A 14510-nucleotide genomic window follows, 5' to 3' on the forward strand; every position below is an offset into this window, starting at 1 on the left:
AGTTTATTCATTTACGTACTAATATATTTGTTTTTCTTGCATAGGGACTCATTTTAGGAGACATCAAAAAGATGTTTAACATTATATAAGGTAAATTAGGCAGATTAAATTAATAGATATGTTTAAGTAGAAGCAAAGTTCTGCACTACGTTCAGGTTGGAAGAAATTTTCAAAGGAATTTTATTTTGTTTCAGTTTGTGTTTATCCTAAACAGTGACATTTTCACTTGATATGTCAAATTTAACCTCCCCAAACCAGACTTCCTGATGGTCCTCCCCACCCTTCCAATTGCTGCGGTCCAACACCTTGGGTCATCCTTCATCATCCCTTTCTCCTAAGCCTACAATCAATCCATCAGCAGATATTCTCAAATACTCAGAATCTATCCAGAATCTGGCTTCTAATCATGACCACTTCTTATCCAAGTGGGCAGCCTGGGTCCATGCCTCCGTCCTCATCTCTTGTTGGGATTATTGTGACAGCCTCCTCAGACATTTTCGCTTCCAGCTTCGCTCTATTCTCAGTAAAACCTGCCCTCAAAGCAGAAAAATGGCTTTCAGCCTTAGAGTGAAAGGCCAAACCCTGGGTAGTGCACAGGGCTCACAGATCTGCCTCCCAGCCCTCCCTTGCCCTTCGCCCTCCAACCACACCATCTTCCCTGATATTTCTTAAACACTCCACGCGGCCTGCTACTTCATGACATGTGAGAGTATATCCTGGGTGGCTTGCGTGTCACCCTTGTCAGATGCCTGCTGAAATGCTACCTTATGGGAAAGATCTTTCCTGGTGGTCCTGCACGAATAGTGACCCCAACCTTGAGCCCTGGTCTTCCCAGTGCCCTTCCATCCACAGCATTAATCACCAACTGTCAGACTAGATGGGGTGACTGAGTCATTCATTCATTCATTCATTCATTCATTCATTCTTTTTTTTTTTCTTGCTAAATCCTTCCATTATGATATGCACTCTGTAAGGGCAAAAATATTTGTCTGTTTTATTCACTGACTTAGTGTTTTCTGCAAAATTGAAGTTTAATGATTTTCAGGCTTCATTTAAATATGTTTCACCATTTAAAATATAAGTTTACATTTTAGGTAGCGATTTGACACCAAGAGATTCATCAATATTTTATACTAAATGGAAGGAAAACTCAACAAAGGAAGTTTGCCATTAAACAAGCAGAGAGGAACTTTTACTGTTTGATTTTCTGTTGACTGATATATCAGCTTGACTAGTTCATGGTTATGACCATAAGTTATTGTCCTAGATCTTAAATATGTTTAACTTCAGCTTTTTACTCAATAAAAAAGAATCAATTTACATGTTATGTTGTTCCCTGCTTTATTGAGGGGATTACATTTCTGATATCAGGAAGCAATTCTATTTCCAGATATTACTTCCAGTGTTAATTAATGTAATTGTAATAGGATTTACTAATAGCCCATTTAGATAGCAGTGTTGATTTTCATAACAGTATACACCTAAAAAAACATCAAATAAGTTGCTTAAATCCATTAAGTACAAAATTATGTATAGAAACCAAGACTTTTTGTAAGACTACCTACCAAAAACATATGAAATAATAATTATATGCATTTATATGTAGATTTTAAAAATCAAAGCAAAACAGAATTTTTCCCAAAAGAAAACTCTGTTCATATCTTACAAGTATTTACCAACCATATGGGAAGCTTCACAAGCAGTATTTGTTCCTCCCTTAACTGAAAATAAACAAGTGCCTTCATTTGAATGAACATATGTTCAAGGAAATCAGTTTTACTTTAAAAGAAATTTTAGGGGCACCTTGGTGACTCAGTTAGTTAAGCCTCCAGCTCTTGATTTTTGCCCGGGTCATGATCTCGGGGTCATGAGACCAAGCCTCCCAATGGGTCCCTGCAGGGAGCCTCCTCCTCCCTCTGCCTGGGTCTCTGCCTCTCTCTGTGTCTCTCATGAATAAATAAATAAAATATTTTAAGGGAGAAAAAAAAACAGCTTTATAATACAGTCTTGTTTCCAATCCCAAGGCAAATGAAAATCTTTTAACACAGAAAAGATGACTAGGTCATATGACTAGAGTTTTCACATTTGAAAATGACAGTAATAAACTTTTAGAGCTATTAAGAGTAAACTAGTTAATGCAAATACTTAAAATAGTCCCTAGCACACAGAACTAAGTGCTAGCTATACATGTACTATGACTAACAGTAAGAAATACCAGACAAAAGGATTTCTATAATACATGTAGTTTTTTTTTATTATTATCAGAAAAATAATTTCATCAGAACCTCATAAAGTCTCATATGTTACCTTGTCATCTATCTTGTTTTTTGGAGACTGTTGCATAATATTTGATTTAGTCTTTTCTGCATTTCTCTGGCTATACTGTTTATACCCCTCTTTCATTTCGGTTTCATATTGCTGATATTTTAGTTTATATTTGCTTGTTGGTGCTGGCAAGTTTTCAGGTGTTATGTCTTGCTCCTGGATATAAAAATTAAAAAATTAAAAGTATGTCATCTACCAGAAAAAAATGATTATTAATTTTCCAAATTAATGTTAACAGGTTTACCATTGATCTTAACATTTATGCCTAAGAAACGGATCGTTATGATCTGTGTGCCAACCAGAGGTGACATCTGGAACGTTTAGCTGGTGTGACATTGCTGAGCCACCAAGCAGATGGAGCTGCTGGGATCTGAAACACCTGAAACACCAGGAAGCCTGTACCTGGTCTCCCTGCAGAAGAACAGTGCTGGTGCCAAAAAAAATTGAGAAGACAAAAATTAACTTTTCTTTCTTCTCAAGTGCTTTAGATCGGCCTTTTATTCCTGCCCCAGCAAAACTCTACTGACAAGCACTTCTTCCAGAGTCATTACAGCAATCGGAGGTCACTAAGGCGGCTGGCTGCCTCTGCTGTGACCCAGGCCTCTGTCAAACGGGGCTGAGAGGCAACAGCCAGTGAACAGAGAAATCTGGAAGGAGTGCTAAGCAAACACAATGGCGTATATACATTGGCCCAAGAGGGACAGCCAGCCTAAAAGGAGGATAAAGCCTGCATGGCCCTAGGAAAGTGTTGGTAACATCCACGTCTAACCTAGAGAAGGAGAAAACAGAAGTTTCAGGGTGAAAACTGGAGCTGAAACACAACAGGGCACCGGTGTGCAGCCATCCAGAGACGGAGGAGAATACGAACAGCACCAGCCAAGGGCACCGGGCTCAGTCTGCTAAGTCCCTCGAGTTGTTTTTGTTTTTGTTTTTAAGATGTTATTTACTTATTCATGAGACACAGAGAGAGGCAGAGACCGGGACCCAGGCAGAGGGAGGAGCAGGCTCCCTGCAGGGACCCGACTGGGACTCAATCCCAGGACTGGCCCAAGGCAGATGCTCAACCGCTGAGCCCCCGGAGGCCCCCACACTGTCTCTTAAAAAATAGAACCAGTGACAGAAGAAAGAGTAACAAAGACAGAAAAGCAAGCCCTCCTCAGAGTGCTAGTCAGAACTTTTGTTTCTAACACAAAATAAGACACTAAATACTGTTTGAAGTATAAATAAGTCCCAAGGAAATAGCTTGAAATAAGTATAGTAATAAGTATGAGCATCTGAGTAGCCCAAAGTAGAAGTTAATTTCTAAGAGATAAACCACATTGTGAAACTAGCAGAATCTGACCTAACACTCTACCATATTTTTTAAATTCCTGCATTCCCTCTTAGGGTACACCAGTACTTTTCCAATTTTATAAGACATGTTTAAAATACTATTCCTATGTGAAAAACGGAAAACAAAGTAAAACTATTTCACCGACATGATCATTTGGGATGTTAATATAGAAACTACTAACCTGGACAAAACATAAGATGGAATACAATGAAATTTCTGGACTAAATACAGCATAATCTAATTCTGAAAGTTGATAATAAGAAATAAATACTAACCGGTTCATTTTCATTAAGCTGAGTACGTGATACTTGACATGGTGTGATGCAACTAAGAGCAGAAGATGAATTTGGTGGGTTAAAATGAATATGCGCGGTACTAAGCGGGATGTGTGAAAAATCATCCTAAAATAAAAATAAATACTATGTATTATACAGTATATATGATATTGTGTTCAAATGTTTATCATAGCAAATACCAAGTAAAAATTACCTCCTCATCAGAGTCAATGAGGCTTTGCAAATCAAGTGGTGGAACCCTGAAAGAAATAATTTATGCATCCCGTAAGTTTTTTAAATGAGGCTTTAACAGTTGCAAATTATATATGCTACATCTTATTTAAAAAAAAAGGTACGCTAAAGCCAATGGTGCCTGTACCTACCAGTAGTGAAAGGCTTTTGTTAAATGTTCAGTAGTTTTTGAGCTGGTTTTTTGTTTTGTTTTGTTTTGTTTTAAAGATTTTATTTATTTATTCATGAGAGACAAAGAGAGAGGCCAAAACACAGGCAGAGGGAGAAGCAGGCTCCATGCAGGGAGCCCAACGTGGGACTAGATCCCGGGACCCCGGGGGTCACACCCTGGGCTGAAGGCAGATGCTCAATCACTGAGCCACCTGGGGATCCCCTCGATTCTTTATCTAGATGAGCATACAGGTATCTGTTATGTAGAGCCACATGAAATTGCTGATACCTGCCCATTTTTCATCTATAAAAATGTCAACTTCATATGGTTTAGACTAAAAATTATTAGGCTTTTAAATTCTATTTTCTAATAAGCTGTATCTAAAATACTTGAAAGAATATAAAAATCCTATATTTCCAAATTTTGGAAAGATGTAAGATAAAACATAAGTTAATATAGTCTAATCCAAAAATAATATAATTTAAATAAGATTGATAAAATTTTCATATTCCTCATGATAAGATTAAAGCCACAGATACTTCCTATTAAATTAATTTTGACTATCTCAGTTATAAAATTCAAAATTGTATAATTTCTTTAATAAATTCATTTATCCAAATTTTCTAAATAAAATAATAGTTAAACTTTTTCAGGAAAATGTAAGAATATTAAAGAAAATTTAAAAACAGGAGAAGTATAAGGGCATGTGGCTCAGTCAGTTAAGCATCTACCTTCAGCTCAAGTCCTGATCCTGGGGTCCTGGGATGGAGTCCTGCATCACTCTCTGCACAGAGCCTGCCTGCTTCTCCCTCTCCCTCTGCCTGCCACTCTGCCTACTTGTGCTCTCACTCTCTTTCTCTGTCAAATAAATAAATAAAGTCTTTAAAAAAAAAAAAAAACAAGAGAAGTATTTCCCTCAGTATCCTACTTAATTTTGGCATAGCAATTTTCAGGCCATTCACATAGATACCAATTTTTCTGTGGTTCACAATCATAGCTACATATAAAATTCTGTTCTCTTTTTTTTTTACTTGTTAATATATTATAAATATTTGCCCATTAAATAGCTCAAGTGTGAAGAAATGTGACTTACACTGGTAGGCGAGGATTCTGGATTGCCCATGATTTGGAAGTCTGTCCTTGCTTTAATTAAAAAAAGAAAAAAATCAGTGTGTATATGCCCCTTCTGTATACTTTAAAAGATAAGCAATGAGTCAATGCAATAAAGCTGATTATAGTTTTCTCAGTAAACTTCATATAAGAAATACTTATTAAGCCTAAGGCTCTTCCTACCATGCTTGAGACACAGAGATAGGATGATAAGCAACAAAAATAATCCTTACCCTCATGGTGCTCTGTCTGCTGGGGATGACATTCACTCAACAAACCATAATGTGAAAAAACACGGGCTATGACAGGGCAGCTACATAGAGCATTTTACTCAAGTCTCGGAAATTGAGGAAGCTTTTTCGAAAACAAAAAGAACAGTGACCTTTAAACTGAACTCTGAAGGATGAGTAGTAGCCAGATAAAGATAGAAGGGAGAAAACTGCTTTAGCCAGGAGAAACAACACTCATCCTGTACCAGCCCTAGAAGGGGCCGCACTCCAGGGGGGACAGGGTAGTGGGGCCAGAGCCGTCGCAAAACAACACAAGTCGAAGACCTCGTCCTAAAGGAAAGGGGAAAACTGCAGGAATTGTGCAAAGAAGTGATAAGTATATACTTTTACATACATTTGTAGATGTTCAAGCTTATTTCCAAAAAACTGTGCAAAAGAGATGAAAATACAGTGAGCCACCATGGAATAAGAAATATATATGAATCATAGAGAAAATTCAAGGTAATGAAGGGAGGAAACAACGCATCCATCAACTCTTCTGGCTAACTTCTAAAACATTATCTAACTGGTCATTTTTGTGATACCGATAGCAAGTATAGAAATTACATTCAAGACTGAGCTTCATCACTCTAATTGACCATGAGAGAGAAAACAAATTCAATTCAGTATAAGCTTTAATATGGCATTGTTTTCAATACAATCCTAATAAAAAGTTAAAATGTAGAAATGTAAAATCAAAATGATCAATTAATTGTAATATATATAATAATAAATATAATACATATGATAACATAATACATATACATAATCTACTTATGCTAAGTTGGCCCTTGAGCAATGCTGAGGTTAAGGGTACCAACTACCTCCCCCCCCACCATGGTCAAAAATCCACGTGTAACTTTTGACTCCACAAAAATTTAACTCCTACTGGCCTACTGTTGACTGGTAACATAAAGTCAATTGTCCTTTTATTTTAAGCTACTTCTATGTCACTCCTTAAAATCATGTTTATGTCTATATAATAGCCCATCTAAAGGTCATGCCATAATTTATGTATTTTTCGATTGCTACATATTTTTTTCATTATTTCAAAAAAACATACTTCAAAAAATACCTTTCTTTTCAAGTAGTTTTGTTCTATGCTTTAGATTATTTCCTTAGAACAGATTCCAGGAATGGTATTATTTGCATGAAATCATTTGAAAATTTTTATAGCTCAGTCTTGTTTCCAAAAATGCAGTACCACTTTCGTTTATTTTTTGTTTTTTTTTTCGTGTTTGATTCTACAGTATTTTAATTTAGACTAGGCATTTTCTAAAGAACATAATATAAACATTACAGTCAAATGCCCCTGCATTCCAGAAACTCAACTCCTAAAAGTTTTGCAAAGAGGTGGAACAATTCCATACCTCCCCCTGGGCTCCTTAATCCCCATCACCTGTTTCAGCCAAGTCCCCACCCACTTCCCCTGTGGTACCAGTTTATAACGCACTAACTCTACATCAGAGTATTTCAATATTACATTTTTCTGCTAATTTAACAGAGGCATAAAAGTATATCACACTGTTCATTTTCATTCTCTTGATTATCAGTGGGGCTGAACAAGTTTTTATATTCTTATCTGCTACACATATTTATCAGTTGTTGGTGCTTATAATGATTTGAAACATCAAGGACCATTTTTTTAAAAAAGATTATGTGTCATTTCTCATTTTTAATTCTAGCCTTTAGATACCCTCAAAACGGTAGTGGTAACTACAACATTTAAACTAAGCTGATAATCTTGAAGAGACAATAACCTGGATATCTAGGATCACATTTTCCTTCATGAACAAGAGTTCTTTTTTTTTATTTTTGATAGATTTTATTTATTTATTTGCAAGACAGTGAAAGTTAGAGCAATCACAGAGGGAGAAGGAGAAGCAGACTCCCCGCTGAGCAGGGAGCCCAGTGTGGGGCTCGCTGCCAGGACCGAGATCATGACCTGAGCCAGAGGCAGACACTTATCCACTGAGCCACCCAGGCACCCAGGAACAAGGGTTCTAAGATAATATAAACTTGTTCCCTCACCCACCACTAGCTGGACCTTCCTCTTTTTTTTTTTTTTTTTTTCTAGCTGGACCTTCCTAATAAAAAAACCAAAGGAGGGTATTATATGGGGAGAAAAAGTTTAGTAACAGAAAGCCTTTTTTTAAGAACTTAAATCATGCGCTGTCTTAACAACTAGGAAAAAAGCTGAAGCCTCCACAATATGATAATCAATCAGTGGGTAAGGCTGAAATACTTGATATTTTGTACTTGACATTTGACAAGAAGGCTGCTTTATTCAAATTATCAAATAATTCAGATTTAACTCATAATATTACGAACCATAGGAACCCCAAAGCACTGACTCATTCATAGAAGGGAGACAGCAGAACACAGGGTAATGAGCACAGATGGTGAGGTTAGAACTGGAGTTCAAAATCTGGGCAAGTCACTTCATCTCCAGGAGCCTCAGTTCTTCCATTTCTAAAAGCAGGTTAATAATAATAATACCTACCTCAAAGGTTTGTTGTAAGAAATAAGTGACATAAGTTAATGAAACATTTATCGCGGTCTCTGCCAAGCGGTAGGCATTCAATGTTTAGAATAATAACAGCAGGAAATATACATCACTTTTATGTTTCTCTAAACTAAAATGTATATACACTCAATTCTATGGTGGAAACAAGGACAAAGCAGCTGTAAACTTGTGGTTAATCAATGATACATATGCACAATGGTGATATTATGAAGGTTATGAAGAATGAAAGGCCTAACAATAAAAGCTCAGATTCATTTCTTTTTTTTTAGATTCATTTCTTATGTAGCGAACACAAAATGTACACTGATAGTCTCTTATTTTTTCTACTATCCCTCTTACATTTTCTGCAGATATACACAGAAAATTTTTTAAATAAGAATATGAAAGCAGGGATCCCTGGGTGGCGCAGCGGTTTGGCGCCTGCCTTTGGCCCAGGGGGTGATCCTGGAGACCCGGGATCGAATCCCACGTCGGGCTCCCGGTGCATGGAGCCTGCTTCTCCCTCTGTCTGTGTCTCTGCCTCTCTCTCTCTCTCTCTCTGTGACTATCATAAATAAAAAAAAAAAAGAAAAGAAAGAATATGAAAGCAATAATAATAAACTTGATTTTTAAAAATGAAACTTATGGGACACCCGGGTGGCTCAGCAGTTGAGCGTCTGCCTTTGGTCCAAGGTATGACCCCGGGGTCCTGAGATCGAGTCCTGCATCGGGCTCCCTGCATGGAGCCTGCTTCTCCATCTGCCTGTGTCTCTGCCTCTCTCTCTGTGTCTCTCATGAATAAATAAAGTCTGTAAAAAACGAAATAATAATAATAATAAAATAAAAATGAAACTAATTCAAGCAATGACCCACTTTCAAACTTTCAAATAATGATTATCTTCAATTCTGGCCACTTAACTCTTCAAATCTAGGAAATATGGATCCTAAATACTTGTGCATATAAGTTGTCATAAAAACATGAAGAAAGGAGTCAGGAAATTATTTAATGAATCATCCTACAAGAAGAAAATGAAATAGCACACATACTTGCAGCAGCTTCTTTCTTCCAGAGAATGGCTGAGCTTGACTTGTAGGAGAAGCAGCAATCCCTTTAACCTCTAAATCCATTTAAGTTCACGTATTGATCCTGCAGTATATTTTGAAAAGGGTAAAAATCATAAAAATGGTAACTTTCACTCTAATTTTAAACAAGTCATACAAACTACGTAACACTACTTCATGAAAAGAAATCATATGGTTAATTATTCTTGTTCCTTTCAACCAAAATCAACTTTTTGGGGGCCAATTACATTATGTGGGGCAATACCTACAGGGCAAACGCTAGTCTGAACCATGTTCCTCCAAAGATGTCCATGTCCTAATAACTGGACCCTGCGGATAGGCTTACCTTGGTCGTGTAATGACCAAGAGGACTTTTCAGATGTGATTCGGTAAAGGATTTGAGGTGTGCAAACTATATTGGATTATCTGGAGGGCCCCATGTCATCACCAGGGTCCTGATAAAAGGGAGGCAACATGATCAGGGTAAGAAAGAGAAGATGTTAAGACGGAAGGCACGGGTCAGAGGGAGTGAGGATACTATACGGCGGGCTTTGAAAACGGGGGGAAAAGAATGAGCAGTCTCTGCAAGTTAGAGGAGGCAAGGAATGAATTTTCCCCTGGAGCCTCCAGAGGAACCAGCCCTGCTGACAGCTTGAGGTTAGCCCTGTAGGACTCATCTGGTGCTTCTGACCTCAAAATGTAAAATAATGAATTTAAGTTGTTTCAGACCACTAAGTTTGTGGTAATTTTTTACAGCAGCAATAGGAAATGAATGCTTGTACTTCTCTACCACAAAGTGATGTACATTTATATTTTCTTTACTCTTTTTCCTAAACCTTTATGAGTCTTGATTTTGCTAGAGTAAGCTAATGAAAAAGTGTATTATGCAAACAGTATTCTTTGATACAAAGAATAAAATACAGTGGGTAGTCCAACCGGCAATTATGAGGCGACAGGTAAAAGTGCATGTAAGAGAATGCTGAGAATGATCAACTTGCAAAAGTGTACAAAACAGAAATCAGATGAATATCTCAGTCACGCAAATTTTGAATATTTTATTTTACACTTTAACTTTATATTACTGAGGATATGTTGTTTAACGATTCATATTTCTGTTATTAGACTTGGATTTATTTTAGTAGTGATTTTTTTTTTTTTTACTTTTTAAGGAAAGAGCATGGCATAGTGCCAGCATAGAGTTAGATTGACGTTAAAATCCTCATTTTTGACACTTTCCTGTAATGTAAAGTTGGGTAAGAACTTAATATTTCAGAGCCAATATTTCTAATATGTAAAGTGAGTTTAATGTTAGCACCTTTCTGATCTTCCTGTGTTAGGTACAACACGGCTACTCGATACATGGTAGCCATCAATATTATTCTTAAAATGTAGTTTTACTGCAGACCCAGTGAAAATCTGAAAGATATTCCAGTTCTTCACTAATTTATCTGTATGGCTCCCCTTACCCCATTTCCATAGCCCCCTCCCCTAAAACTCCATGCCCCAAGCCTAGATTTCTACTCTAAGAGTAATGTCAGGAAGCCTTAGCAACCAACAGTAGACATATTCTGAAAACATCACAAATCATCAGATGCAAAAATAATTTGACTTTTTTTCTGAGTTATCCTTCACAAAGAAGCAACTTTTAAAGTTGTTACTTCCTTTTTTTAAGATTTTATTTATTTATTCATGAGAGACAGAGAGAGAGAGAGAGAGAGGCAGAGACACAGGCAGAGGGAGAAGCCGGCTTCAAGCAGGGAGCCCAATGGGGACTCGATCCTGGGTCCCCAGGATCACGCCCTGGGCCGAAGGCGGCCCTAAACCGCTGAACCACCCGGCTGCCCTATTACTTGCTTTTAATCACATCATAAAAGCTGCTGTATTTGCCATGTCGGATGGCAAACTGAGGAATCAGCAAGTGATTTTCTTCACACACCAGCCACACGGTTCTTTATACCTTAGAAACCATCGTACCCATTTCAAACCATGTTAAGTCACTGTAAATCCCCATCATTCATTTGCAAACAACAAAATTCAACAAAACGTAAATCCCCTTTCCAGGACCTCCTAGTCCCTGTACTTCCGCAAGCTTGACAATCGTACCTCTCCGCTTGTAATTACTCTTTTCGTGCCCCTAACAAATGGCAAGGCCACGAGGGCTGGTATCTCTTGTCCTTAATATAGCAGATACTTCAGAAATGGCTTTTAGTCCATAAAGAGAGTAATGCACAGTCAAGTTCCTGTACACATCATGAACATATTCTTTGTTTCCTTTCTCTGAACCTAAATATGACAGGATCCCAATGCCGCATATAAATTTCGTCTTCAAACAACAGCGCAGGCATTCGAAGCATAAGGGGTGGCTACTATTCCTCACACTACTGCAAGCCTCCTAAAGGCAACGAGTGTGGCTTTGCTCACCTTGTATCTCAGCTCCTAGCAGAGAGCCTAGAAAACAGTAAGAACTTAATAAACATTTGTTAAATAAGTGAATTCAGTCAATTCAGATATGAGCTATTTCAGAACTATGCAGCGTGCAAGAGGGCTTACTCAGATAGAACCAGAGTCTTCACAGGGCAACCATCACCCATGGAACACTCCAGGATCTACGGAATCAGAACGGTCAGGCTACTGACGCCGCGTGTACCCTTATGTCAAAGAATGTTGAAATCTGGACGGGCCTGCAGAGATTAAACAGCTCAACCTTCTGATTTTCAAACTAAGGAATCTGAGAACCAAAACCAGGACCATTTGCTCTGCCAAGTTATTTGCTAGTTATTACTGAGCATGGATTTGTTTGTTTGTTTGTTTGTTTGTTTGTTTCTGAGCATGGATTTATACCACTTTCAGACCTCTTTGTAATCCTACACCCTTGCTTGCACGGGTCAGAAGAAAGAGAAGGAGCTGCAGAGACTCAAGGGCACCAGAAACCTAAACTTGGTGGCAAAAGAATCAGAATTTCTAATGAATAGCATGGGAAGGGACCTTTGGAAAGCATACGGAAGTCTGTCCCTGTCCTATAGCACAGGAGGTGCAGCTGGGGATGAGGGGTGGTGGCCGCAGGGAAACGCTTGGGAACAACTGTCTGCACTCAAACTGGATGGAGACTACATCTCACCTGAGCTGAACAGCGCCGGCTAACACACTCAGATTTTACATACTACCTTCCCTGCTACCAGAGAACTGAACTCACCTCCCCCTTCCCTCATTTTTTATTTTTATTTTTTTTTATTTTTTTACTTTTTTTCCTTCCCTCATTTTTTAAAGATGATTATTTCCAGTTGCAATTATCACCACTGCTCTCTTGGTGAGGGATATCAGTGGCTATGATTTGCTTACACTAAATCAGAACACAAGCGAGAGAGAAGAATAAATTGATCAATTCCATCCCATAATCAAGCAAAGAGGAAAAAGATTATTTAACTTCCATGCAGGTGAGGATCAAATTTATCTTGGGGCCCAGGTGGTAACAGACCCAGGTATTTGTTTTGTTTTAAGGTTTTATTTATTTACTCATGAGACACAGAGAGAGAGGCAGAGCCGCAGGCACAGGGGGAAGCAGGCTCCCTGCGGGGACCCGATGGGGACGCGGTCCTGGACCCCGGGGTCACGCCCTGGGCCGCCGGCAGGTGCTCCACCGCTGGGCCCCCCGCATCCGCAGACCCAAGTATTTTAACGAACCGGGCGTCATTCCTACTTCATAGTGACCGTGTGTCCATCATTCTCCCGAAGCTGCTGCTTTCCGTGGACGGACCTGCGAAGGCCCAGGACCAGCGCCCTGCCGTTCTCCGGAGCTTCGTGCTTGGGGGACGCCGCACCGCACCCAGCAAGCCGCTGGAGGCAGCTCCCCGGCGGGACGGACGGGAAGGGAGTCGCGGGCGCCCCCGAGCCCCAACTCCGCTCCACACACGGCGGGAAGGGCCCGGTCCGGGCTCCAGCAGGCCCAGGCCCGCGGCGGCAGGCTGCCTAGCAACAGGGCCTAGCAACAGGGCCTAACAAAAGGGCCCTATCAACAGGGCCCAGAAACAGGGCCTAGCAACAGAGACTAGCAACAGGGCCCTAGCAACAGAACACTAGCAACAGGACCCTAGCAACAGGGCCTAGCAACAGAGCCTAGCAACGGGGCCCTAGCAACAGGGCCCTAGCAACAGGGCACTCGCAGCGCCTCCCCGGCCGCGCCCGTTCCCAGGGGACGCAAGATCCTCCTCCCAAAGCTCCGGCCCCTCCAGGCTACCTCCCGCCGCAGGCGAGCCAGCCAACACCCCAGGCCCGCCTCGGCCCGGCCCGGCCCGCCCTGGCCACGCCCCGGCCACACCACGCCCCTACCCGGACCGCCCTCCTCTGGCCACGCCCCCGGCCACCCTGACCACGCCTCCGTCGCTGACCCCGCCCCCTCTGGCCACCCCTCCCCGCCTGCGACCCCGCCCACGCCCCGCCGGCCACCCAGAGCTCGCCCCCCGCCGACCCCGCCCCCAGGCCGCCCCGCCCCGCCCTGTCCGCGCCCCCGCAGGGTCCCCACCTGAGGGCGGCGCTGCGTCCCCGCGGCGGGGCAGGGCGGGGTCGGGGCAGGCTGTGGGGGTCCCGGGGTTGCTAGGGCCCAGCCCTGGGGCAGCTCTACGTCCTGGCGGGGATCTGGACGCGGACTCCACCCCCGGGGGCTCCTGCTCTGAGACAGCGCCAAAGCCCGGCCCGGATCCGTGCGGCTCTCGTAGAATAGTGCGGTGAGTGCTTTCCGTTGAGCATAGATTTTTTTTTAAGATTTTATTTATTCCTTTTACAGAGAGAGGAGCGCGCGTGCGCCCGAGCGGTGGGGACGGGCAGGAGGAGAGGGAAGAGCGGGCTCCCCCAGCAGGGAGCGGGCTGGGCCCTGGCCAGATGCCCGGGTCGACCAGATGCCCAACCGGCTGAGCCACCCGGCGCCCCTTAGCACCCTACACGCGCCTCCACCGAGAGCTCATATCCTAAGAGGAAACAATTAGGCTGTGAGGTCCACCGGCGGGACCCTTGCAATTGTTGGAAAGACGAGACTGCCTCGCCATCTTCCAGAGCGGTACCCAGAGGCAGGTACCCAGGTACATGCATGTGTAGGGAGAAAACACTAACACGGGGAAGGGGACCAAGCCCAGGAACCAGGAGTGTCCGTCTCACAATGTCCCAGTGGCCAACCTCCCGGTGAAAGGAAAGGTCGGGGTTGAGCTATTTCCGAGGCTCCGCTCCCCTGTAGCCT

At 41.5% G+C, this 14510-nt stretch overlaps 1 protein-coding gene across 22 annotated transcripts in view; it reads right to left on the reverse strand.

Annotated features, from left to right (window-relative positions):
* The window catches only part of CAPS2 (calcyphosine 2), an 84399-nt gene that overhangs the window by 32747 nt on the left and 37142 nt on the right, over positions 1–14510 (reverse strand). For 9 of the 22 annotated variants that reach the window (XM_077913872.1, XM_077913873.1, XM_077913879.1 and 6 more), the window contains 5 exons: positions 9269–9368; positions 5430–5479; positions 4148–4193; positions 3934–4059; positions 2308–2481 (listed from right to left, as the gene is read on the reverse strand). In XM_077913872.1, coding sequence (XP_077769998.1) covers positions 2308–2481; positions 3934–4059; positions 4148–4193; positions 5430–5479; positions 9269–9349 — 477 coding nt within the window. In that variant the 5' untranslated portion in view covers positions 9350–9368. Of the gene's footprint in view, positions 1–2307; positions 2482–3933; positions 4060–4147; positions 4194–5429; positions 5480–8581; positions 8777–9268; positions 9369–11704; positions 11732–11833; positions 11963–12964; positions 13549–13802; positions 14024–14510 lie in introns of those variants that run through there. The other 13 variants (XM_077913888.1, XM_077913887.1, XM_077913891.1 and 10 more) reach the window with 10 other exon arrangements.

Source organism: Canis aureus, chromosome 11 (assembly GCF_053574225.1).
Source record: "Canis aureus isolate CA01 chromosome 11, VMU_Caureus_v.1.0, whole genome shotgun sequence".
In the NCBI taxonomy this organism is placed as follows: Eukaryota; Metazoa; Chordata; class Mammalia; order Carnivora; family Canidae; genus Canis; species Canis aureus.